Source organism: Siphateles boraxobius, unplaced genomic scaffold (assembly GCF_051911475.1).
Source record: "Siphateles boraxobius isolate OS27281-9 unplaced genomic scaffold, OSU_SipBor_1 68, whole genome shotgun sequence".
In the NCBI taxonomy this organism is placed as follows: domain Eukaryota; kingdom Metazoa; phylum Chordata; class Actinopteri; order Cypriniformes; family Leuciscidae; genus Siphateles; species Siphateles boraxobius.
In genome coordinates this window covers 9,438,115-9,462,237 of record NW_027509195.1, presented here as the reverse complement: position 1 = coordinate 9,462,237, position 24,123 = coordinate 9,438,115, and the positions used below count along the sequence as shown (strand labels likewise).

The 24,123-nt window shown below is 37.2% G+C and overlaps 2 protein-coding genes across 29 annotated transcripts in view; both read right to left on the bottom strand.

Moving 5' to 3' along the window:
• ubr4 (ubiquitin protein ligase E3 component n-recognin 4) overlaps positions 1-8,780 on the bottom strand; it is a 66,325-nt gene extending 57,545 nt beyond the window's left edge. For all 27 annotated transcript variants that reach the window (XM_077214511.1, XM_077214515.1, XM_077214519.1 and 24 more), the window contains exons 1-4: positions 8,636-8,780; positions 5,329-5,426; positions 5,073-5,176; positions 4,839-4,968 (exon numbers count right to left, since the gene is read on the bottom strand). In XM_077214511.1, the coding sequence (XP_077070626.1) occupies positions 4,839-4,968; positions 5,073-5,176; positions 5,329-5,426; positions 8,636-8,760 (457 nt within the window). In that variant the 5' untranslated portion in view covers positions 8,761-8,780. The remainder of the gene's footprint in view (positions 1-4,838; positions 4,969-5,072; positions 5,177-5,328; positions 5,427-8,635) is intronic.
• Positions 8,781-9,272: 492 nt separating this feature from the next.
• Positions 9,273-24,034, bottom strand: emc1 (ER membrane protein complex subunit 1). 2 transcript variants are annotated; one of them, XM_077214510.1, is made up of 22 exons: positions 23,904-24,034; positions 23,612-23,739; positions 22,815-22,880; positions 22,640-22,733; positions 22,431-22,559; positions 22,194-22,320; positions 21,358-21,513; positions 21,078-21,245; positions 19,781-19,852; positions 19,601-19,699; positions 19,415-19,511; positions 17,966-18,082; positions 16,974-17,173; positions 16,741-16,890; positions 16,178-16,339; positions 15,981-16,100; positions 15,756-15,893; positions 15,482-15,655; positions 15,163-15,373; positions 14,355-14,439; positions 12,519-12,648; positions 9,273-10,559 (listed from the first exon to the last, which is right to left on the bottom strand). In XM_077214510.1, exons 1-22 carry the CDS (start codon positions 23,993-23,995, stop codon positions 10,380-10,382), a joined length of 2,895 nt encoding a protein of 964 aa, XP_077070625.1. In that variant the 5' UTR covers positions 23,996-24,034; the 3' UTR covers positions 9,273-10,379. The 2 variants fall into 2 exon arrangements, with proteins under 2 accessions (XP_077070625.1, XP_077070624.1); XM_077214509.1 differs by having other exon boundaries at positions 19,601-19,852; positions 23,904-24,020.
• Positions 24,035-24,123: the final 89 nt, after the last annotated feature.

Sequence of the window (24,123 nt, the reverse complement as noted above, 5' to 3'; positions counted from 1 at the left end):
ATTGTTAAATAAGATTATTTGTATACAATCATATAAAAAAATATTTCCTGAGAAAAGCCCCCAAATTAACATAATTTGCTGTAGGAAAATTACATTTTATTGGATGTACATATAGGTCAGGGAGTATGTTCCTTAAAAAAAATGGTACTAAATTAACATGCTAAAGGAATGCCTTACTAATTTTTAATATTAAACAATTATTAAACAGAACAGCTCCCTTCTGACTTGATCTAAATGAAGTAAACTTCACAAGAGAGCTTATAATTAGCCACAATAATCAAATGAGCAAGAAAAAAGACAAGTAAATTATGCTTCATAAATTTTCATGTATAGCAGATGACAAGTTGTAGGGATGTGTGCGATATTGACAAAAATAATAATCTCAAACGTTTCGGGGATTTTATCGAAAGCGATAATTAAACAATATTTTACGGTGTTTATTGTGCTGGTACTTTGGCAGGTTTAGGACTGTCATGGACAGTTGACTCTTAAAGTTTTTGATATTCTTCATATTCTGTGTGGTGGTCAGGTCAGAGCAGTGACAGAAATAGTTTTTTCCAATACGCTTTAATTGATTTTTATCTTTTATGGGCATTTATACCTATATAAATCCTTTTTTTTTTTTTTTACCTAAGTATATGCATGCATGATCTTTTGTGTCAATTTCATAAATGTAATCATATTCAATTATAATAAGACTGTATAATAATAAGGGCTGTTACCAATCAAATTAAAAAAGTATCAACAAAATTAATCTTTGCAATAGAAAGGAAATGCAGAAGCTGCATTTGCATTTTACCCAGGCTGTAGCTCAGAGGTGACAAATGAATAACCTGCAGTTACAAACGCATAAATAATGTTTTAAAAGTAAAACGGTGAATATTGATATTTGAAATGATTTAAAAAAAATGAAAAGATACTTTCAATTTGAAATGAATACCCCCAATAGGTGGAAGTCACCGTTAATAAATGTTTTCAACAGAGTTGAAAATCTGAGTTTTAACAGATTCATTAATCTTAATCTATCTTTGTCATTGATTCAACCGATTCACTCAAAAAGCAGATTCATTCAGTAAGAAATGTGTTGCTTTGTGTTGCTCAGAGACGCAATTAAAGTGGTTTGATTTTAATTATTTTAGTTGGCGTCGAACATTGAAAGGTACAGTGATGAACGTAACTGTGGTTCTATGTGAAAGTGGAAGACCGCCAGAGCCAGATGTTGCCAAAAGAAGTGTAGAATGACAGAGAATAGATGAGGGCGTAGACTGCCCAACAGACCCTTACGCATGAGAAATTACCTGCATCACCCAGTGTGTCAGCCTCTGTTAAGAAAGTGCAGCACCTCTGCGTGCATCACTAAAACAGACAAACAATCGATAATTCTTATGCCAGGCTGATGTCTATTCAATGTAAGCCTTCGAAAACCTGGACATAGCTTCTGCTGGCACTGCAGCCGATACAATAGGCTAGACTGGTTAATAAACTGTGAAGACCAGATCATGGGTAGAATGCCAGATTGGGCCACAATGAAACACTGGATTCCACCACTCCAGCGCAAACAGGGGGCACACACCGATAATGTGTGAGTGAACTCAATGCGCTTCGCTGTTGTAACGGCCAAGAGAAATGCAGTCTTAAATGACAGCCAATTAAAGTCAGACATACATTGGCCAAAATGGGGGGTGACAAGGAATTGAGAACCATACCAAAGTCCAACTTTGTACTCCACACACCCCGTGGAGGACACAGACAATTGCAACAGGAAAGCAACAATCAGCCAGTCAGGCCCAAGTTATGAGTCACTAAACTCTGATCGTGAGCTGCTAAAGCCGCCACATACTCCTTTAGTGTGGATGTAGAACGCCCAAGTTCCAAAAGATGTTGCAGAAAATCCAAAATGCACCCAACTGAGCAGTGTAATGGATTAACCTCACGGCTAGAACACCAGTCAGAGAACATCTTCCATTTATAAGCATTCAAATTTCACATGGATGCCGCACGTGCATTCAAAACTCCAAGAGAGTTCTGGTGGGCACGATGGCCACACCCAGTTTCAACCCATCTGGATGTGGGTGCCAAACTCTTCCTTCTAGCAGACTCAGGAGGTCTGGTCTGTTGGGCAGATGACAAGATGGTACTATTATCAGTGAAAACAGAGTCTGAAACCATGACCTCGCAGGCCAATAAGGATCCTCTAACAGCAGAAGGTGGCCGCAATTGCACACTCTGCAAAGAGTCCTCCAAATCAGTGGTAACGGGGGGAAAGCAAATAGTGTCACGTCTGGCCGGAGACCCCGGTTCGTCCATCAGGGAAAGCCAACGAGGGCAATGAGACGTCAACACATCTACCGCTGCGCCATACGTCCTCCATATCATCAGCACCACTTCTGTGTGTAGAGTCCAATCTCCCTGCGACGCCCTGCCATGTGACAGAGCGGCCACGGTCTCATTGAGTCGGCCTGGTAGATATACTGCTTGGATGGACAGCAGATTGACCCGAGCCGAAACAAGCAGGTTGTGAGCTACCTGAAGCGCACTCTGTGACCTTGCGCCACCCTGATGGGTGATATAAAAAACGGTCACCTTGTTGTCTGTGCACACCAAAACATGTTTTCCTCTGTGAACAGTTTGAAAGTGAAGAGTGAGAGAGACACTCTCCAAGTGCCATTCACTCCACTCTTGTGCAAGAGTGCCCAAAGCTGTGTAAGGCCACAAGCATATGTGCCAAAGAATAGGAAATCGGCCAAGGCTTGCTGTAGAATTGCATGCACGAGACAATACCTCATCAGTGCGTCAGTCCATACATCCTGAAGAACTTTTCAGCAGCAAGCTGCACAAAATATAGTCACTTTGATTCAATCAGGCCAGAATGAGAAAGAAATCGGTTTGACGTGTTATGTGGGTATTATAGCTGAAGATACACCATGAGTCACAAGGTGACAACTTTGTTATTCGATTCTCTGTCGAGCGCGGGGGATTTTTCACTAGTGCTTTAGCACTGCCTCTGGCGGTTCTGGAGCAAAAGGAAATAAAACAGGCAATAGGGGGTCTAGAATATAAGTCACTTAAAATTAACTTCTTGTGTATTAAACTTGTATAAAATCAATATCATATATGTTATGCTGATATCTGGAGAAAACTGTACTCTTTGTGTGATATTAACAATACTAAATAATATAAACTATTACACAGTGAAAATGTGCACCCACACTAGTCTAATCTACAAGACTACATCACATATCTGCATCCACTCTCTGTGTGTGAGGGATATACTCGATAATGTCAAATCGGCGGCACAATGTTAAAACAAACAGACGATATGTATTGCACATCCCTAGGGGACAAATATAGTTATTACACATCTGGGTACCACCAGCCCTGCATCATCATTGCAAGACATGAATGAACTGCAGGAATCTGTCCACATGGAATATGTCCCAGCAGAATTGCACACTATTAGAACTTCCATAAAAACCTTCAATCATACAATCCTACAGAACCTCTGCCCCTTTGTGTATGTTTATTTCATATTTTGCCAAAACAGATCATTTACCAAAAAGACTATCCTACTTTCTTTCAGCTCCTTTTCACAGTTTTTACCATATAAACTACAGTTCAAAAGTTTAGGTCAGTAAATGTTTTTTGGGGGGAAGAAATTAATAGGCTACTTTTATTCAGCAAGGATCCATTACTTAAATCAAAAAAGTGGTAGTAAAGACATTTATGCTTGTACAAATATTTTTTTTTCAAATGAAATGCAGTTCTTTTAAACTTCCTATTTATCAAAGAAGAATCCTGAAAAAAAAGTTTCAACCGTTTTCAACATTGATAACAATAAATGTACTCCAGCACAAAATAATTCTTTCAACAGGGTTAAAAAAAAACCTTACCAATCCCCAAACTTGAACAATTGTGTATAGATAAATTCTGTAGGTTTTCCCTCATATCAGTACAACACCAGATGTCATGTCCCTTTAATCAGCCTTTTTAAGGCAAAAGGCAAAGCAAACATCTTCACCAACTGAAGTTATTTACTTCAGAACAGCTGTGTTGAAATTATAACAAACAGGAGGTGCATCATTTAACACACCAAAACACTGCTGCTGCATATTCCTATCCCGTAATACTGGGTCTAGCCTATATTTAAAACCACAGAGATTAAATAAAATAAATAAAAAAAAACAGGTCATTACACCAAGCAAGACATTTCATTTGCCTTAAAGGTGCTTTCACACGTGCAGTTTAGCTCGAAACGGGGTACATGAAAAATTGTTTGCATGAAAAATTGGTAATGTGAAAGCTGTCATACAGACCCGATGCTACCTGTAGGAGGTAGTCTGAATTTGCTTGCACTGGAATTGTGGCACGATTTGATTGAATGTGAAAGACTCGGTGCGCACTTGTTCAGGAAGTAAAGTAACCTGCGCATGCATTTTAGCCGATTACGAAATCATTAGTTCAACAAAGCACATGTAAGGGATAACAGTGGTGATGATTTACCTTGAATATGAGTGACAGTGAGCATGCAGTGTAATCGCGCATAGTGGAATCAGACTGGCAAATGAATGGCTCGCAGTCAGTTTTTTCCTCAGAGTCCGTTTGCAAGCAGCAGAAAGTAGCCTTTATGCGATGAAATACAGTAAACCCAAGTGTAGTTCACTCTGCTGCGCATAATAGCACCAAATTAATAATAAAAAAAATTGACCAGCCTCCTGGGTGCACCGTGAATGATCGCTCTTGGACTCGGACCACAGCAAACGTGCTCAGTGTGAAAGAACCCTAACAAGAACTCATTTATCCGATAACACAGGGCTATAACAATTTAAAACAGCTCTTACCATCAGAAAGGGTCTTGACAGTTTGGGGAAGTTTGGCCGACTTCATCATCGCAGTAAAGGTGATGATCTCTGTCCGATCCAATCGACTACAGCCAGTACAAAGGCCTTTTATTAAGAGGATCAGGTGCTTCTATTGAGCGGAAAGAGAAAGGGAGTTAATTTATGAGAAAATGCGAAGCTTATTCAAACAGACAGGATGTACACCATGTTCTGATCAAAAGGTGCATGTCTGACCTGAGAGACTGCACATGCTTCATCAGGATTCTCCAGACGTAGCAATGAGAATTCAATCAATACTTTACATGCTGCAGCTACTGACAGCAACTGATTTCTGGGGACTAAAATGTGACAAGAACTGTTATTAAATGGGAATATTGTGAATAGCCAGTTAAATCTGTGTATGTCTATAATCAGCTAAAACATATGATGTACTTCAGCTAGAAATCAAGGAAATTATAGTTTTAGAATAAAATATTGAAATTTGACATACTTTGTCCACAAACAGTGGTGATGTAATGTGCAGATAGTGCCACAAAAGAGGAGTAGAATGGCTCATACTGTTTGTCATGATGAAGAATCTCAGATTCACTATAAAAAGAAGAGGAAAAACGGTTACAATCAATGTAAATTGCAGTTTGCAACTCATTTTACTTCTGTAAAGCGACATTTCTAAGTGACACCAGGTATGTAATGAGATCAAATGCAGGGCGGGACTGGATTATCCAGTATGAATTGACTGAATTATGAAAGTCAGTGTAACATTTCAGAATGCAGCCCGACTGGGCTAAATTAACTAAAGAACTCACTAAATGATTCCATCCAGCAATATTATGAAACTGTCCTATTGTAAGCATGTAACACTAACTAGCCTAGTTAGCAATAAAGGGGGAAAAACAAATAATTCCAAAGCTCAAACATTTCTTTGGAGTAGGAATGCACAACCTTATCTGAGAGACTGAATGCTTGCATGAAAGCAATATCAAAGTTCCTCATTTGTGTAAAACAACAACAAACACTAGGCTATATCAAACATCATCAAAAAAAGTTAAGGTGCATGTGATTCCTAAAATCTCTTAATAATTGCTCAGTTATTTTAGTATTATTTATTAGAGCTGGGTAAAAAATTTCGATTTCTCGATTTTAATCGATTCTCATTTTTACGAACCGATATCGATTCTTAAATCCCAAGAATCGATTAGTCATCCTGTTTTCAGTTGATGAATGAATGGAACATTGTAGCGCTCATCCCATCCAATAAACGCAATAATCTTTGTGCTTTGTTATTATTGATATGAAACAAAGTCGCAGATTTCAAATTACATTCATTGTCTTACGAAATTCAAAAACAAAAATACCGTTTTGGCGCTGTGGCGAGAGATCGCTCTGGCGTAGCTCAAGAGAAGCAGCAGCGCGGAGCACACATAATCTTCTCTTCCGCCTTAATATTACCAGTTACAGCGCAAATATAAACATGCATGAGCATCTGAAAGTGTGTTAAAAGATAGAGTATAACTTATCGAAATCCTTATTTTCACATGGAATCGCTCAATCAGTGTTTCAACCGTGGAAAGACGTCAGTGAAACATCTTGTAAACAACGTCATGTAACGTCACATTTACCTCAGAAAAACCATATCCAGTGACCATGAACTCGTTAGTCAGCTAGAAAAATTAACTCTAGAGAGGAGCATTTTGCTAAATATATGCACCATATTACATATGCATTTTATGTTATTTTATAATTATTTTATGTTTTTCAATATTTAATGCATGTTTGAATAAATCTGGCAAGTTTTTATGACAGCCACGATTTAAATATTTATATTTCATATAACTTTATTATTAGAAAAATAAATAAAAGTGTAATTGTTTGTATACAAATCAGTAAATCTTTGCCTTTAATATTAGGCTATAGTAGGCTAATGAAACAATTTTAATGATATAACTGACTCCCATAGTTTACAGCATTGGTTAAGAGATTTGTTTTCCTTGAGAGAATTTGCCATGTATTGTACCTGATATCCAAAATAATCAATATTGAATCGAATCGTAATCGAATCGAATTGCAAGCTTGTGAATCGAAATCGAATCGAATTGTGAAATTTGTGTCAATACCCAGCCCTATTATTTATATTATTGTATTTAATAATTAGCTTTTTAATATTTTTTGTCATTGTAGTTTTGTTTTAGTAATGTTGTTTTGTGCTTGTCATTTTTGTTAGTTATTTTGTATATAATTCTAATATGCTTTAATTTATTTTTATTACAGTTTTTGTAATTTTAGTACAACACCTTTAACTTATTTAATTTAATTTAGTTGCCAAGGCAGGATATCAAAATTTATTTTTTAATGGTTTTAGTAAACAATTTGAGGGGGTATGCTGTGTGCATAGACCTTAAAGCTTAAAAAAAAAAAAAATTATAAACATTTAGAGAATTACATTGGGAATAGACTTTTATTTTTGAACCAAAACACTCATCTCAGCAAACAATATACATAAGGATCATTAATGATTCTGAAACCAGACAGATGAACACAGACATATGGGACAGTAAAACAAATTATTGCAGTCTGAATTTAAAAACAAAATTTAGACTCAATCTTTATTAAACTACTAACATAAACAGGTTTAGTCCAGTATAGGTTGATAGCTCAATCGTATTAACTTACTTTCACTTTTGACTAGATAAGTTGCACTTCATGAACATCAACAAAAGAAAAAATACAACAGTTAACTTTTTTTAATCAAATTCAACAGTGTGTTTGCTGATTATTTTAATACTTTGACAGTTGTTTGGTTCGTAGTCAGATCAGTGTATAAAGCATTAAATTACACACACGGTAATGTTTATTTGCGCACACGGCCCCACCTAATACTCTTTCTGTAAAAACGAAACTTTCATGACAGTACACATTTACACCGAAACAAATAATCCTTTGAAATGGACAACTAAACCTATAACAAACTAAAACACAGAATTTCGACGTTTATTTATTGACCAAAGAAGGCTAATTCACAATTAGCGAACCATCAGCAAAACTAGCATCACCTGCTAAGTCATAGCTGGCTAGTTAGCAGGCACACCCACATACACATTAAATTGAACCGACTAAAATTAAAGCTTTGAGTAAATGGGACTAATGTGGTTTCCACTGACTGACAGATGAAGATTTAATCGGTTGACGTTTTAAAGGGACGCTTATGAGTAGCTCTTGACAGTGGCTAGCAGGCTAACTAACTAGCGTTGTTAGGGGTTAGTCGATTGAGGCTAACAAGCTCATTCGGTGACAATTAATTCACGACCGACACGAATATAAAATCACTTTATTTAGGGTTAGATGGCAGTGGATTTAGGGTTCATTATAAGCAATCGACTTTGTTAAAATATCATTCGGGCCAGTTATATGAACGTAAAAGAATGGATCCCGGCCTGATGATGAAGCAGAATCCGATGTAACGTTCTCTGCTAGTTAACGTTACTGTAAATGAACAGTAACACTCCAGCTGTGTCATCCAAACAGTTGACTACGTAGAACGCATTTTAAGGCATCATATGCACGTTCAAAATCAGTTTTGGCTTTGGAAAGCATTTCAGACAGCATTTTAGGCCATTATGTGCACATTGGAAACGGCCCAAACCCTCTCATGATGCCCAGAAATGCTGTCAAGGTAGTCAGCTGACTAGGTTTTAAGACACAGCCTCGGTGCTGCCATAGCATCACAGATAATGCGGAGTCACTCGACAGTTTATTTCACCCCTGCACGGGGCAACTCAACAAACAAGCCCTCGTCTGACCTGTTTATGATGGATCCTATAAGCTGAGGTAGCTCTTTCGTTTCGAAAGCCGTGTAGGACGCTGATAAAAGTGGCCGTACGGCTGCGGTCCACTCAGGTTCTCCATCTCCTCCACTCGACGCCATCTTGAGATACTCTATTAGAATCCAAGAGCGGAAATGAGGTTAATCATCAGACGCCAAATAACAGGAACTGTCGTCAGAGATAAACATGAAAAGTCTTGGGTGTTGTGTCATGATGTGAGCACGTTGTAACCTGAGAAAATAATAGAACTGTGACGGACGGTTTTTACTTAAAACAGCTTAGAAAAACACTTACTTAAAGGGACAGTGTACCCCGAGAGATTTTTTTTTCCCATTTAGTAACGTTACAAGTCAATGGGAATCAAACTGTTTGGTTACAAACATGATAAAAAATTTCTTCTTTTGTGGTCCTTTCTAGAATGTCATACATGTTTGTAACGACATGAGGGTGAGTAAACGTTGACAGAATTAAATGTTTGGGCTGAACTAGAACTATCCCTTTAATGATTAACCAGAACGTATTTCAAGGGTTATTGCCCACACTACCCACAATTGTAGCAGTTTTAACTTCAATAAATACATTTTAAGAATATACACAATTCAAGAGTCAACAATTAGGAAGGGGTTTATCTTTTATTACTGATTGGGGGGAACAAATAATTTATGCATGTTTAAAAAAGCATTAGGCTTGTTACCAACTTAACTGAATATCTCTCCTTTTGTTATAAATATTATTAAACTCATTTTTTCTGACATCATTAATTTGCAGCAGACGGGATGCTTTCAAAATTATATATATATATAAACAGGCCTATTTATGAAAATCAAAAGAGTAGAAACATTCTGCACAATAGTAAAATCACAAGGATTTGCATGTGTATGAGTCAAAATCAAAGTATATGGCATAATAGGATCTTGCTCATAAATATATCAAGTAAGAACATGGCTCCGAACCATCCAGTGCATTTGACATACCATAAAATAACTACAAAAGACTATCCAAACTGCTTTGCAGAACCTTCTATCACTAATGTACAGGAGAAAATGATCCAAATGTCTTGACTCTTGAAATTTCATATTTCTCACGTGCACTAGTGTTTGCCCTTTCAAATCATGTACATGAAATGAGGCAATATATTCTTTAACAGCTCAACGGATCATATTACTACTATTTTCATTTAAAACCAAATCAATATCAACTCATTGAATATGAATCACATTCAATCTTTTCATTAATTTAAATAAAAATAGCAGTCCCTCTGAAATAATCCTTCCTCAATATTAATTTTGAAAATACAACTCATCCTTCAGCCTCTTCAAAAGGCAGACTCAGACTTATTTAATGAAACCTAGAATGAAAAAAAAAAAAATTAAATGAGTTATTTTTTTATACTTGGTGAGTCTACCTTTAAATCACATGAGTTGTTACCCCGAAAGGCACAATAAATTAACAAATTAGACAGTGAATTGTTCAATGCTGGGGGAAAAATAAGACCTACATCATTACATCTCTCTGAAAAGGGAAAAAACTATCATGGCCATCTATGCACTTACACTCAAGACGCCACAAGATCCCCCAGACAGCTGGTTGCAAAAATACACCAAACTTATCAAATGATCTTGCAGTTTTGACACAGTCACCAGCTAGTCTCCTGCCATCAATGTGTCAACCACATTGCAGTGAGGGCGAGAGTGAAGTCAACAGGCCATTAGGATGAGTCTTATCGCCATGCCCTGTTCAGCAGTTTTACTTCTGCTAGACGTTTGCTGATCATGGTGGCAAAGAAGAGGCCAAAGAGTACACTGCTGATTAATACATAGTCATAGTCATCCTTAAGGACATCAAATTGCTTGGAGGGGAACACTCTAGTCTGGTAGATGTCAAGACCATACACAACCACCTATAGGATAAAGAAATGAAAATTATTAAGTGTGACTATGTATAAATGTAGAGCCCGACCGATATATCGGCGAGCCAATATTATCGGCCGATATTAGGCATTTTCATAACGATCGGTATCAGCATTTAAAATGGCCGAGAAATTAATATTTAAAAAAATGCGGCGTGTGGTGATTCATGTAAGGGTGGCGCTGCCAATAAAGCACCTAAAAGCTGTCACAAAGAACGGGAAAAAGCAATTATAATACATCAAATATAGCAAGGAGACATTTTTATTGTTTATTAATAACAAGTGTTTTCAGTCATTGTGGGCTGCAAAGATGAAGTTGAGGATGCAGACTAGCGATCTTTGAACGCGCAAGAGAGAAATGCACATTTCATACGGATTATATAAGCAGAGAGCAGTCTGTCGTTTTGAATTTTTCTGTTTAAAAGTAGACATTTCAATATAGATATTTCTCAGGTCTATACGCTGAGTTTCGGTTTATTTATGAGACGATTTGCAGTTCACTCGCCCACGCCTCCGTGTCAAGATTATCTATTGTCCACTATATTTACTTATTTATTAAATCCAGGCAATTGGTTGATGAAACATTGATTAAAATTAAGATACAATTAATACAAAACGAAATTTACTTTAATGAAAGGCTTTGTGCTTTCTGTTCGAGGTTTCAGTGAAAGTTTTAAAGCACTTTAGTGCCGCTTACAGAGCGGTCATGTCCATAACATTGTTTTTTCCTCATAAATGCGAAATATTTTATGTTCTGTTGAGAGCCAACGCTTCTTCATCCGGTGGGTAGTAGCCTATTACTTTTGATTTGCGCCGTGTAATTCACAGAATTGATTTCTCTGCTACCAGCCTCTGTCACGTATTGTGTGAGCTTGTGACTATTGCAAGCGTAGACCTACAGCTGAGAAGTCCTGATTATATTGTCTTCTATATTTATTTTTTATTCATTAAATCCAGGCAAGTGATTGATGAAACATTGACAGTAAACTGAAGCCTTGTTCTGCTTTGTAACAGGTGCTTTCTCGCATCTATGGTAAACAGCTGTTGCGACGTGAGCAATAGTGGCCGCGTCCGGTGTAGACAGTGTTGAAGCTCATTCTGCCTATAACGCTACGCTACAACATCAAGCAATATTCCAATCATTTATATAATTATAACAATTTATATAGGGCCATTTTGCATCAAGAGTATAGTTTCACGGTACATTTTGCTCAAGTATTTAAAATAGTATAAAAGTACTGTACATATGTAATTAAAAACGTTTTCGTTATGATATTATTAATTTTACTTTAGTAAAAAGATCTGAGTTCTTCCTCCACTGGTAGAGATTAGAGGAATTAAGAATAAAAATAGAAGATAATAAGGTTTTGTTAGTGACAATTTTGATATATTTATTGAAGTTGTTTTATATAACGTGACTAAATTAAAAGACAAAGTCGTTAGTGAAGATTATGCAACAGTATTTAGAATATAATATAACATGCAATGCAAACTAGTTTGGTTACAGCTCAAATGTATCATTCTCATTCTATCATTCCCCCTGCCTCCATTACATATCTTTGTCACAAGTGTTTGATCACCACATTTGAGTGATCATTGCGAAACGTTTATATATTTATTCTTTTTAAATACTGTGTATTCTATATACAGTACCCATCAAAAGTTTGTACACACCAATAGGAAAGTGTGTCCAAACTTTTGACTGGTACTGTACTATAATACACATAAATAATATTGCTACTGTACACAAATAATGTCGGCCGATATATCGGTATCAGGCTTTTTTTAATCGGTATCGGCCTCGCCCCCCAAAAATCCATATCGGTTGGGCTCTAGTATAATGTAATAATTATGACATGAATGTCCAGAGCTTAAATTAAGACTAATCATACCAACAAAAAAGTTACTTAATACTGTGATATGAAAAATAGACTAAACTATTACTCTTACCAAACAGGTAGACTCCAGGCCAGAGGGGGCAGTGTAGATGCCTCTTACTCTTGACACAGTTTGGTTGTAGTTTATAAACCACTCTGTACGAATGGGCATTTCTGGAGCATATGGAATGAGGTTTTCTTCCCTAAATGGTGAGACAATCATTGTTAAACTTGGTTACTCAGCAAGCAATTTGTTAATCATTAACATTAAACCATGTGTGTGACATTTTTCTCAACATACAGGTCCTTCTCAAAAAATTAGCATATTGTGATAAAGTTCATTATTTTCCATAATGTAATGATAAAAATTAAACTTTCATATATATTTTAGATTCATTGCACAAGAACTGAAATATTTCAGGTCTTTTATTGTTTTAATACTGATGATTTTGGCATACAGCTCATGAAAACCCAAAATTCCTATCTCAAATAATTAGCATATCATGAAAAGGTTCTCTAAACGAGCTATTAACCTAATCATCTGAATCAACTAATTAACTCTAAACACCTGCAAAAGATTCCTGAGGCTTTTGAAAACTCCCAGCCTGTTTCATTACTCAAAACCGCAATCATGGGTAAGACTGCCGACCTGACTGCTGTCCAGAAGGCCATCATTGACACCCTCAAGCAAGAGGGTAAGACACAGAAAGAAATTTCTGAACAAATAGGCTGTTCCCAGAGTGCTGTATCAAGGCACCTCAGTGGGAAGTCTGTGGGAAGGAAAAAGTGTGGCAAAAAACGCTGCACAACAAGAAGAGGTGACCGGACCCTGAGGAAGATTGTGGAGAAGGACCGATTCCAGACCTTGGGGGACCTGCGGAAGCAGTGGAGTGAGTCTGGAGTAGAAACATCCAGAGCCACAGGCGTGTGCAGGAAATGGACTACAGGTGCCACATTCCCCAGGTCAAGCCACTTTTGAACCAGAAACAGCGGCAGAAGCGCCTGACCTGGGCTACAGAGAAGCAGCACTGAACTGTTGCTCAGTGGTCCAAAGTACTTTTTTCGGATGAAAGCAAATTTTGCATGTCATTCGGAAATCAAGGTGCCAGAGTCTGGAGGAAGACTGGGGAGAAGGAAATGCCAAAATGCCTGAAGTCCAGTGTCAAGTACCCACAGTCAGTGATGGTCTGGGGTGCCATGTCAGCTGCTGGTGTTGGTCCACTGTGTTTTATCAAGGGCAGGGTCAATGCAGCTAGCTATCAGGAGATTTTGGAGCACTTCATGCTTCCATCTGCTGAAAAGCTTTATGGAGATTTCATTTTTCAGCACGACCTGGCACCTGCTCACAGTGCCAAAACCACTCGTAAATGGTTTACTGACCATGGTATTACTCTGCTCAATTGGCCTGCCAACTCTCCTGACCTGAACCCCATAGAGAATCTGTGGGATATTGTGAAGAGAAAGTTGAGAGACGCAAGACCCAACACTCTGGATGAGCTTAAGGCCGCTTTCGAACCTGGGCCTCCATAACACCTCAGCAGTGCCACAGGCTGATTGCCTCCATGCCATGCCGCATTGAAGCAGTCATTTCTGCAAAAGGATTCCCGACCAAGTATTGAGTGCATAACTGAACATAATTATTTGAAGGTTGACTTTTTTTTGTTTTAAAAAAAACAATTATTTTATTGGTCGGATGGAATATGCTAATTTTTTGAGATTTTCATGAGCTGTATGCCAAAATCATCAGTATTAAATTAATAAAAGACCTGAAATATTTCAGTTGGTGTGCAATGAATCTAAAATATATGAAAGTTTAATTTTTTATCATTACATTATGGAAAATTATGAACTATCACAATATGCTAGTTTTTTGAGAAGGACCTGTAGTAAATATTTGTTGAGAACCCACCGACTCTGTTCTGAGATCAACTCTGGTCTCCGTGGGTCCAGAAACATCTTTGGTAAGGATAAAATGTTGCCTGATGGCAGCCCCACTATAAAGAAAAAAGTAACACCCAGAATTACAACAAGAAATTAGCTTCAATATATTCAGAATTCCACAGCCAGGGTCCTCACTTATACCAATTAATCTCACCACATTACTCCTGTTTTACACAGACTACATTGGCTACCGTATTCAATACAAGACACTTCTCATCACATTCAAAGCCCTCCAAGGTCTTGCTCCCCGTATATTTCTGACCTCATTCATACCTAGTACACCCCTGTCTGAACACTTAGGTCCTCTGAATCTGGCCTATTGGTGGTCCTGCGGCACAAATCGTTTGGTGGCAGGGCCTTCTGTATCTCTGCCCCCACCCTCTGAAATTCCATTCCCCAATACATTGGCGGCCTCACATGATTACACACATTTTTCACCATGTTTTTCTGATTCCTAAACTCATTTTATGTTTTGTACACTCAGTATATCTTTATACGTCTCTATGCCTGCTGCCATGTTCACGTGTTTTAATATTGTAAAGATTACAACTGAGTTTGTAGAAAAGCGCTATATAAAATAAACTCATTACAGCAGATTTAAAAGGAATAGTTATTCATCTTTCATTCTGTACATAATGAAATACGTTTTGTTATCCCTAAATTTACATTTTAGTGTTTTTTTTATTTTTAAGTAGTATACATTCATAATATTATAATAGCAATAACCTGAAAATAATTGTCAACATTCCTAACAGCGGGATTTGCTCAATACTAACCAAGGAGGTGTCGGCTGGTGATGCCTTTTTCTGTAAGTGTGGCCTCCAAAGTGCTTATGGGAGCAGGAAAGATGTACGACTGCTGTAGCACCTGAGGTGGATGTGGTCTGTCTAGAGAGCTGAATACTGTGCTGTTATAAAGCTCTGCTCCCTCAAAGAGCTCCAACACAGAAAACTCATTTCTACGAAACTTGGAGTTCCAGTACACATACTATAAGGAAGAAAACACAAAAAGCAATGCTAAATTCTGTAGTAGTGTATAAAATCTATCACTGGAATAAAAAACAAACAAAAAAAACAGATACGCCTGTGTACTTACCACCAGCCAGTTTTCAGAGTGCACAAAGTGAACTGGTCCTCTGGCCTTCCGCTGCACTGCCTCATGAACGATACGGCCAGTCACACCATCAATCAGGAAGATTCCAACAAAGCTGCGCTCCTGATGAATGTCTGTGCTTTCCGTTATCACAGCCAAGAGATTAGGGTTAAGATACTGCAGAGGAACAACAGGTAGGACAAACAACAGACAGGACATACGATTAGAAATGTGATCTCATGTAGCCAGTAAGAGCAGTCATAAAGGTCAGCAGTACCTTGTAGAGCACGCTTCGATCCCCCATCACTCTGCCCTGGGAATGCACATGCTCATTTGCACGCTTTCCTTTGACAGCCACTATCTTCTGCACCTCAGTGGGGATGACCACCTCCCAGATCAGCTCTGTAGACAAATCCTGGAAAAAAACAACAACAACAATTCACTTATGAGCACCAGCACCAAAAGTGCTTTCTATCTGTATGCTTGCTGAATGAATACCAACCATGCGCAGACGAAAACCCGACAGCTTTCCCTGACTGGAGTCCACTAGGTAGAAGAATATGGAGGATGCTGTGTCTTGAAGTTGCTGTAGAACATTCTTAGTAGATGGGAATGCTGTGACCTGAAAGAGAAAATAAAAGAAATGGGTTCACATTCTGCAAGGAACACAGAATGTTTGTCAGAAGGACGGATACCTACCTTGTACTGATCGTCAATAAGTAGAAGGACTTTAGCATAGTCCTGGTCGATGACAGGTAGCAGAAGAGTCTGAAGCACAGGTCGGGGTAAAGCAGGGACACTAATGTGACTCTTCTTGCCGAAAATAGGATTGAAGACATATAGGCTTCCAAGACCCGTGTCCTATAAATACAATCCATTTTTAAATTTAGCACAAAAAAGTAATTGTTCAATATTGAATCATCCTATTTAAATTATGAACACATAACAGCCCTAAAATAAACAAAAACAAATTGAAAAACAAATGAAGCAACCCAATAGACAAATTAATGAACAAGCAAGCAAACAATCAAATGAACACACAACTTAAGCTAACAAACAAACAAACAAGCAAATTAACAGGTAAACAAGCAAATGAACAGGCAAACGAGTAAACAAACAAGCAATTACACAAGCAAATGCAGAATTTACAAACTAGCAAACAAACAGACAAAAGCACAAATGAGTAAACAAGCTAACAAAAACAAAGCAAGCAAGCAAATAAATGGCATTAGACCATACAAAAGCGAACTTCAAAATCCTACCTTGTCTTTTATAAGAAGTGTGCACTGTGGAGGATGTGGAAAATGGGCAGTGGTCCTTTGCACTATGAGCTTGAAAATGGAGTTGGGTTGAATGCCTTCTAAATACTGTTTCCACAAAACGGTTCCTGATTTACTGTCAATGCCAAAGAGCTGTGTAGAAAAACGACAGATGTGTTAGTTTACCGGCAGGACAGCTAAAAGGACAAAACAACATCTGTGCTTTCTGAACTTACTTTTCCAGAGGCAGTCACCATAACCATCATCTTCTGCAGGTTAAACTCATCCCGAGATAGTGTGTCTATGGTGACTTCATTCTTAACGCTGCTACGAGGCTTCCGGGCATCGTAGAAGAGTTTCCAGAGGTGGGCCATCCAGGCCTGCAGCAGGATAAACTGGGAAGAGAGGCGCTTGAGAACCATGGGTAGCAGCCCATCTGAAGCGAACAAGAGATCAGGGATAAGTGTCAGAGATGACTAAATTTTTTTGCATTAAAAAAACCCGGTAACCTTACTTTAGTAACATTCTCGAGACAATGCATCGTCTAAAAGTTAGAGACACTGACGTTGCATAAAATAAACGGGATTAGGAAGAGAAGCAAAATGAAGAGGAAGCTCTCTACTTTACCTTGAATAGCTGGATCCGAGTGCAGCGAGTGCAAAAGAAAACAGAAAGAAATAAATACAGAAAGAAATGGCACGCCATGGAAAACAGGACAGATGAGTAAGACAGAAGGGTTTTTTTGTGCTTAGCCAGCAAAAGCAGCAACGTCACAACACACATACATCACAAACAGAATACAGGCTTACATAACACATATATAGAACATGTTTATAAGGTTTAAATCTAAACAGATTTTAGACTTTTAAAGTCAACATGAAATCAAAATTGTTCTATATTATTTTAGAATATAAATGTTTTAAATTGGTGCATGTATTTCAAAAGTAAAAAATGACTATCAAAAATCTCAACTTTTCATATAAAGACAACTTTTCATAAAAATAAATCCAGTACATCCAGCTGTACTTGTTTTAAATTAAACATCTTAAGTAAAACGGCTTTTAAATGACACTTCATGTTGACTTTAAGATGCGTGTATTCGTATTGTGAACTAACTCTTCTAAACCTATTTGCTCCAAAATGACAGGATGGAAGAATAAGACTAAAAACAATATGTTATAGGCAAAAAAGGACATAAACAATGGTTTCCATTTATGTTGCACTTTACCAGCTTTCTTTCCAAACTCTCCCTCCAGCTCTGCCTGTGTTCCAGTGAGTGGCAGGTCAACCATCTCCATGGTGACCACATCAGCCAGGGCCTCCTCCCTCATCCAGACAACCCTGCCTAGAGTAGAACACAAAAATCAACCCCGTGCCTTTTGTTGTTTATATTAACTCTTTCCCCATCATTGACAATCTTCCGTCATTTATGAGACAACGCTTTCCCGCAACTGACATGATTTTCCAGCTTTCCGTGTTTTCAGTGTTATACGGTAGGGGGCGCTATTATGCATCTTCTGAAAGAGTACCGAATCTCCTGATCAAAACAGGCAAAGAAGCAGACACAAATGATCAAATCATTGCTTTTGTACACTGTAGTCTTAAAAAGAAAAGAAAAAATTCCCAGCTTTTTGTTCAAAATGTAGCTTTTTTACGAAACTTATCCACATTCAAGTGTTGATTAAAAAAAGAATGCATGAAGTTAGAATAAAACTTTTTGTTTTGTTTAAAAGCAGGGGCTTTGTTCTCTTTTTTTATATATTGCATGTTCAGCTATTCATACAATAAAATATTATGGGGGCCATGAAAGCTTTGTGAAAATAATAAAAAATGCTGGCAGTGGCTGACAACTTAAAATAAAGTCTTTTTTTTTACTAATTATTATTATTAATAATATCCAATTATCAATCATTGTTTACAGGTATAGTATGGAGGTCCAGGAGAGCCACTTAAAAACAAAATGAAGAAATCATTTATCAACATTAATTTAACAATAAAAATGTAAATAAGTCAGTTTCAATTTGACAAATCACTGTATTGAGTTATTTATAGCAGTTTATTTAATTTGAAATGTAATAAATAATATTTGTAAAAAATATTATTTAAATATTTTAAATGCAAAATTTTAAATGTGACGTTGTTTTTTTTAAAGCATTTAAAAATAGTTTCTCTATATACATTTGTCAGATGCATATATGTGACCCTGGACCACAAAACCAGTCACATGGGTCAACTTTTTTTAAATTGAGATTTATACATCATCTGAAAATCTAGAATCTGAGGGTGCAAAAAAAGAAAAACATTGAGAAAATCACCTTTAAAGTTGTCCATTTATGTTCTCGATAGTGCTGCATTCACTTTCAAAAATAAATGTTTTATATATTTACGGTAGGTAATTTACAAAATATCTTCATGGAACATGATCTTTACTTAATATCCTAATGATTTTTGGCATAAAAGGAAAATTTATAATTTTGACCCATACAATGTATTGTTGGCTATTGCCACAAATATACCCGTGCTACTTGTGACTGGTTTTGTGATCCAGGGTCACATATATGAATTAAATAGTTTTTAAATAAAGTTATTTATTGTAATTAATTATTTGAAATTCATTGTAATTAATAAATTGGTAAATGAGTGTGTGTCTCCTCGTCCTCCATAGTGTAGTTCCTACCAGGTTGCTGTAGAAAGGTGAGTGTAAGGTCTTCAGTCTGCACCATGACTCTGTAGCCCACAGAGTCATCTTTCTTCAGAAAGGCGTGGACATATAACTAAAGGAAAAACAAAACCAAATTAATCTACAACAGAAATGATTGGCCTATAATCGTTTAAACTCATATGCTTCAGCATTAGTCCTCACTCTGTTTGGCTTTCCTCCATTAGGGTCCATGTGGTAGATAATGGTAGTGTCAAGGTGCCTTCGCCCTGTGTCCGCACTGAACAGGTTAATGCTGCAAGCCTTGAGTAAGAATAACAAACCATTACAATACAAGTATATAGAAAGACATTTTTTCTGGTGAGTTTTTGAAATGTGACTCACGGTATCATTCTTTGGGGTCATCACAGCAGCAACTGTTTTCTCTCCAGATGTAGCAAAAGCTGCCAAATATGACTGAAATATAAAGAACATTGGGCTTTAAGTCTTTGAATGAACAAAACTACTAATTTCTATAAGGAATTTAATGGTTCTGGACTGGTCCCACTCTTAGGCTACATTCACACTGTCCGTTTTTGAGATTGACAACCGCATTTACTTATGGGTGAGTCTCGAAATATCACATTCACACAGCAACTCAAAGTAGCATCTTGAATACTGACTGTATGAATGTGCAATGGGAGTCAAGTCCGTATTCACTCACTACCATAGATAAAAACACGCAACACACAGTAGACACACATTTGTGCAATGTGTTTGTGCTCTCGCACAGTATGACATGACAGACTAGTCGTCCAATCCTGTTTAGTGTGGGTTTTTAGAGAATGCGGTTGTGAATCCTGAAAATTTACGGGTGAGATTGGTTGTAGAATGCGGTTTTCAATCCCGTAAATAACCTAACTGTGTGTGAATGTTACAATATTAAAGACTCAAATACAGGACTGACAACCGTATTCCGTTGCTGCGCGATCAGGGCTTAAAAGCCGGCGAGAAAAAAAAAATGGGTTCACTCTAAGCAGAATCAGTATTTTAACATTTCTGTTCATGCATTCCAACATTACAAAAACTGTTTGACTAGAAAAAAAGTAGTATCTCAGATAACAACTGACAAAACACAACGATCCGACACTTGCTGCTGAAAAACCTTGTAACTCCGCTGAGCTTGACAGGTCAAATGTTAATAACATAATGACGCATGCAAGTGTCTGACCGTATATAAGGCCACAATACTTCCATTTTCTGATTAGTAGCGGTGTTACCACAATTTTCACTAGTTTCTAAACACACCACAGTGGATATTACCTGCCATTAATTTTCACCTAAATGTAATACTTTAACAGTTGAGAAAATATATCCTTGGAAAAACCTGAGATCCAAAAGCAATGCCATTCCCAAGCGAAGGCATTTTAAGCATTTGCATAGGCCGCACTATTTGAATTCATGTTTGGTTGACAGCCAAATTAAAATAATAAACAGAATCATAAAATAACATTATCAACCGGTTAATGGCCATTTGAAATAAGCGTTTCTGCTCAGAAAGATTAAACTTGATTTCGTTTTCATTTTTGTTTATGTTCCTGTTAAAATTTCGCTCATTTCCAGTTTTTGTTTTCGTTTAATGAAACCGGCTCAGAACCCTGGTGCGAACGTGGCCATAGATGTGTGAGACATCAGTTCTTACTGGATTGAAATCTCGAAGCGGAGCGATGAGGTCATCTTTGAGCTGCAGAAGGATGTGATGATCTGGACTGAGCTGAAGGAAAAACTCGGCGAGAGGAGGTTGTGCCGGATTGGGTTGAGTGGACGTCAGAACAGGCTGGAATCCAGATGCCACCTCCAAATCTAGCGTCTTTGAGGGGGGGGGAGGGTGTGGAGAGAAAGAGACATCCATGATATTACAGATAGTCACAGAAGATTGAGGAAGCAGTGTACGTTAGCCACAAATGTAGTGACATCTGCACCTGGAGGTGTATCTGTCTCATTTCTGTGTGTTCTGCAGACTGCAGTGGTAGAGTGTACAAGGACTGTCTGATCTGATCCACACACAGTAGGTTCCCTGAGCTGATGACCGCGCAGCTGTTCTCCAAGCTTGACATCCATGCGGCTTCAACTGATTTCTAAGAAAAACAAATGTGTGATTGACTGTATCATTATCTGACTCTCTCAATAAGAAAACTTAATTTATTTTCATATATTTATGTATTATTGTCACATTATACAATACCATTCAAAGGTTTGGATCGGTAAGATTTTTAAGGTTTTTGAAAGTCATCTCTTGTGGTCACCAAGCCTGCATTTTATTTGATCAATATCCAGTAAAAACAGTAATATTGTAAAATATTACTACAAATTAAAATAAGTTTTCTATTTGAATACATGTTAAAATGTAATTTATTCCTGTGATGCAAAGCAGAATTTTAAGCATCATTACTCCAGTCTTCAGTGTCACATGATCCTTCAGAAATCATTCTAATAGGCTGATTTGGAGCTCAAACATTTTATTATTATCATCATCACCATCCTGTTGAAAACCTTTAAATCATTATAATCATGTTGAAAACAGTTAATATTTCTGTGGAAACTATGATACATCTGATATGATACATGCTTTTTTGATGAATGGAAAGTTCATAAGAACAGTATTTATTTGAAATGTATTTTTTTGTAACATTCTAAAATATCTTGACTGTCACACTGTTAATGTAATGTATCCTTGCTGAATAAAAGTATTAATTTCTTTAAAAACAAATCTAACTGACCCGAATCTTTTGAACGCTGCTGTAAACTGTAAACATACCTTCTTCATGATTTCTCCATCTTCAATTTTGTATTCAACAATAACAATATGGGAGCTTGGCACAAATCCCAAAACAAACACCAGGCCATTCCCACCAGAATAAATAGTTTGATACTGAACAGTGTCACTGTAGGATGCAAAAAGATGAAAAGTCGTCGAGAGCTAGAACTAATCTCTAGCAGAATAATCAGTAATAATTGCAATATAAAGAAAAGCTGTTCCAGGATTTCTCATCACCTGTCAGGTAGGTTTTCCACCCATATCTGACTGCCACTTGAAAGGTCATGGAGAGAGATAGCAGATTTTTTCAGCACAGCAACATACTTCACAAAGTCTTGAACTCCAATTAAGGCAGCGGACTGAAAGCTGTGGTCAAAAGAGGACACTCAGTTTGATGTGTCAGTTAAATCTAATACGGTCACAATAAAACATACACAAAATACAACCTCCCAGTATCAAGAACTGCCTCCCACTTCAAGCCACCGACTGTGGTCTCCCAGGAGCGAAGCAGACGGCCATTCCCGACAACAACAACAGCATCTAAGAGACAAGAACCATTTAAGAGCCAAAAACCAAGTCCAATTTCACAGTACACACACACACTTTTCACCACATGCTTACCTTGTCCATACATAAGCAGCGCATCAATATGGCCCTCTGGTCCACTTTTATCCACATGACGCCAGACTGCAACAATTAAAAACATTTCACTAACACTAAACCCAAGATCAATACATTTGGTATTCAGTAAATTAGTTAGCCTAATCATGAAGTAATAAAGGATAAGGATAGATACTACACCCATTCATAAAAAACAAGGTACTATTGTAATTATTTCTGTTGGTTTATAATTATAACATACACAACAACAGCAAACCCACAACACTTAAATGTTGAGTAAATGAGTAGCAGAACATGCAAAGAGGTTCGAGGAAGATGTTCACAAAATTAGACAAAGCAACAGCAGTAAAACATCATTTTTGATATCCAACAAGTAGTTATTATAGTCAAAAGTTTTATTTTCCCCCAAAAAGTTTGTAATGATTTCCAGATCTTATTATTAATTGGGTTTTATGGTTTTGTTTTTAAAGAAATGCACATTTGTCAACTGCAAAAGAACATATGTAAATATTCCAGGTATTTGATGCATCACTTTGTCAGACAGACATGTTAAATGTATTTTGTCATTAAAAAAAATCATAAAAAGAACAGTAATTTTAAGCTATTGGTTTTTATCACGTAAAACGTGTTTTTGAAGCAACATTATTATGGACGCTCATACTGTCTCATTCTAATAACCAATAAGGCTTCCAATAAAACCAATAAAATCTAGAGGGAAAATAAAAACATTTTCACCGAAACTTCAATACAGAAAGCCTATATAATATTCAATGTGCAAAATGAACGCAAAGACTTACACAGGTCTCCAGTCCTTGAATTGATTGAAGCAAACACGTTCTTGTCAGTTGCCACCAGGAGCTTTTTAGACGCTTGCGAATGAGTGTCAAACAATGCAAAACGCACCTTGCCGATGAACTGTTCCCTCCTGAAAGAAATCGCAGTGAGTTGACAGTGATGTTAACAATCAGCCCGGTGTAGCTGCCAACAGTCAGCAGCATGCTTAAAGTACCGGCTGTTTTTACAGTCGCAGAAAGCCCACAATGGATTACACGTGAAACCAACACACAGCTACAAATCTCGTTTACATACCAATCAAATTTTCCAACTTGGTCTTCAAATACCGCCGATGCAGTATATAATAAAGACAGCGATATTGCTAATCTGACTACAAGCCAAGCCATTGCTGCAGAGGAACAACTCCCACAATGCTCTGCGGTTAAGGACCCAAACAGCCAACCTTTATTAAACAATAAAAAGGGGTCTGTGTATTCTTTCCATTATATCTGATATTACATTTTAGTCTAATTAT

What these genes read in the sequence shown, in the direction of transcription:
- emc1 (XM_077214509.1), bottom strand. Translation starts at nt 23,995, where the DNA reads ATGGCTTGGCTTGTAGTCAGATTAGCAATATCGCTGTCTTTATTATAT. An exon ending in GCTGCTTATGTATGGACAAG is followed by an intron (nt 22,734 to 22,814) that starts GTAAGCATGTGG and finishes CTTGTCTCTTAG; the next exon opens with ATGCTGTTGTTGTTGTCGGG. An exon ending in TGAGACAGATACACCTCCAG is followed by an intron (nt 21,246 to 21,357) that starts GTGCAGATGTCA and finishes CCCCCCTCAAAG; the next exon opens with ACGCTAGATTTGGAGGTGGC.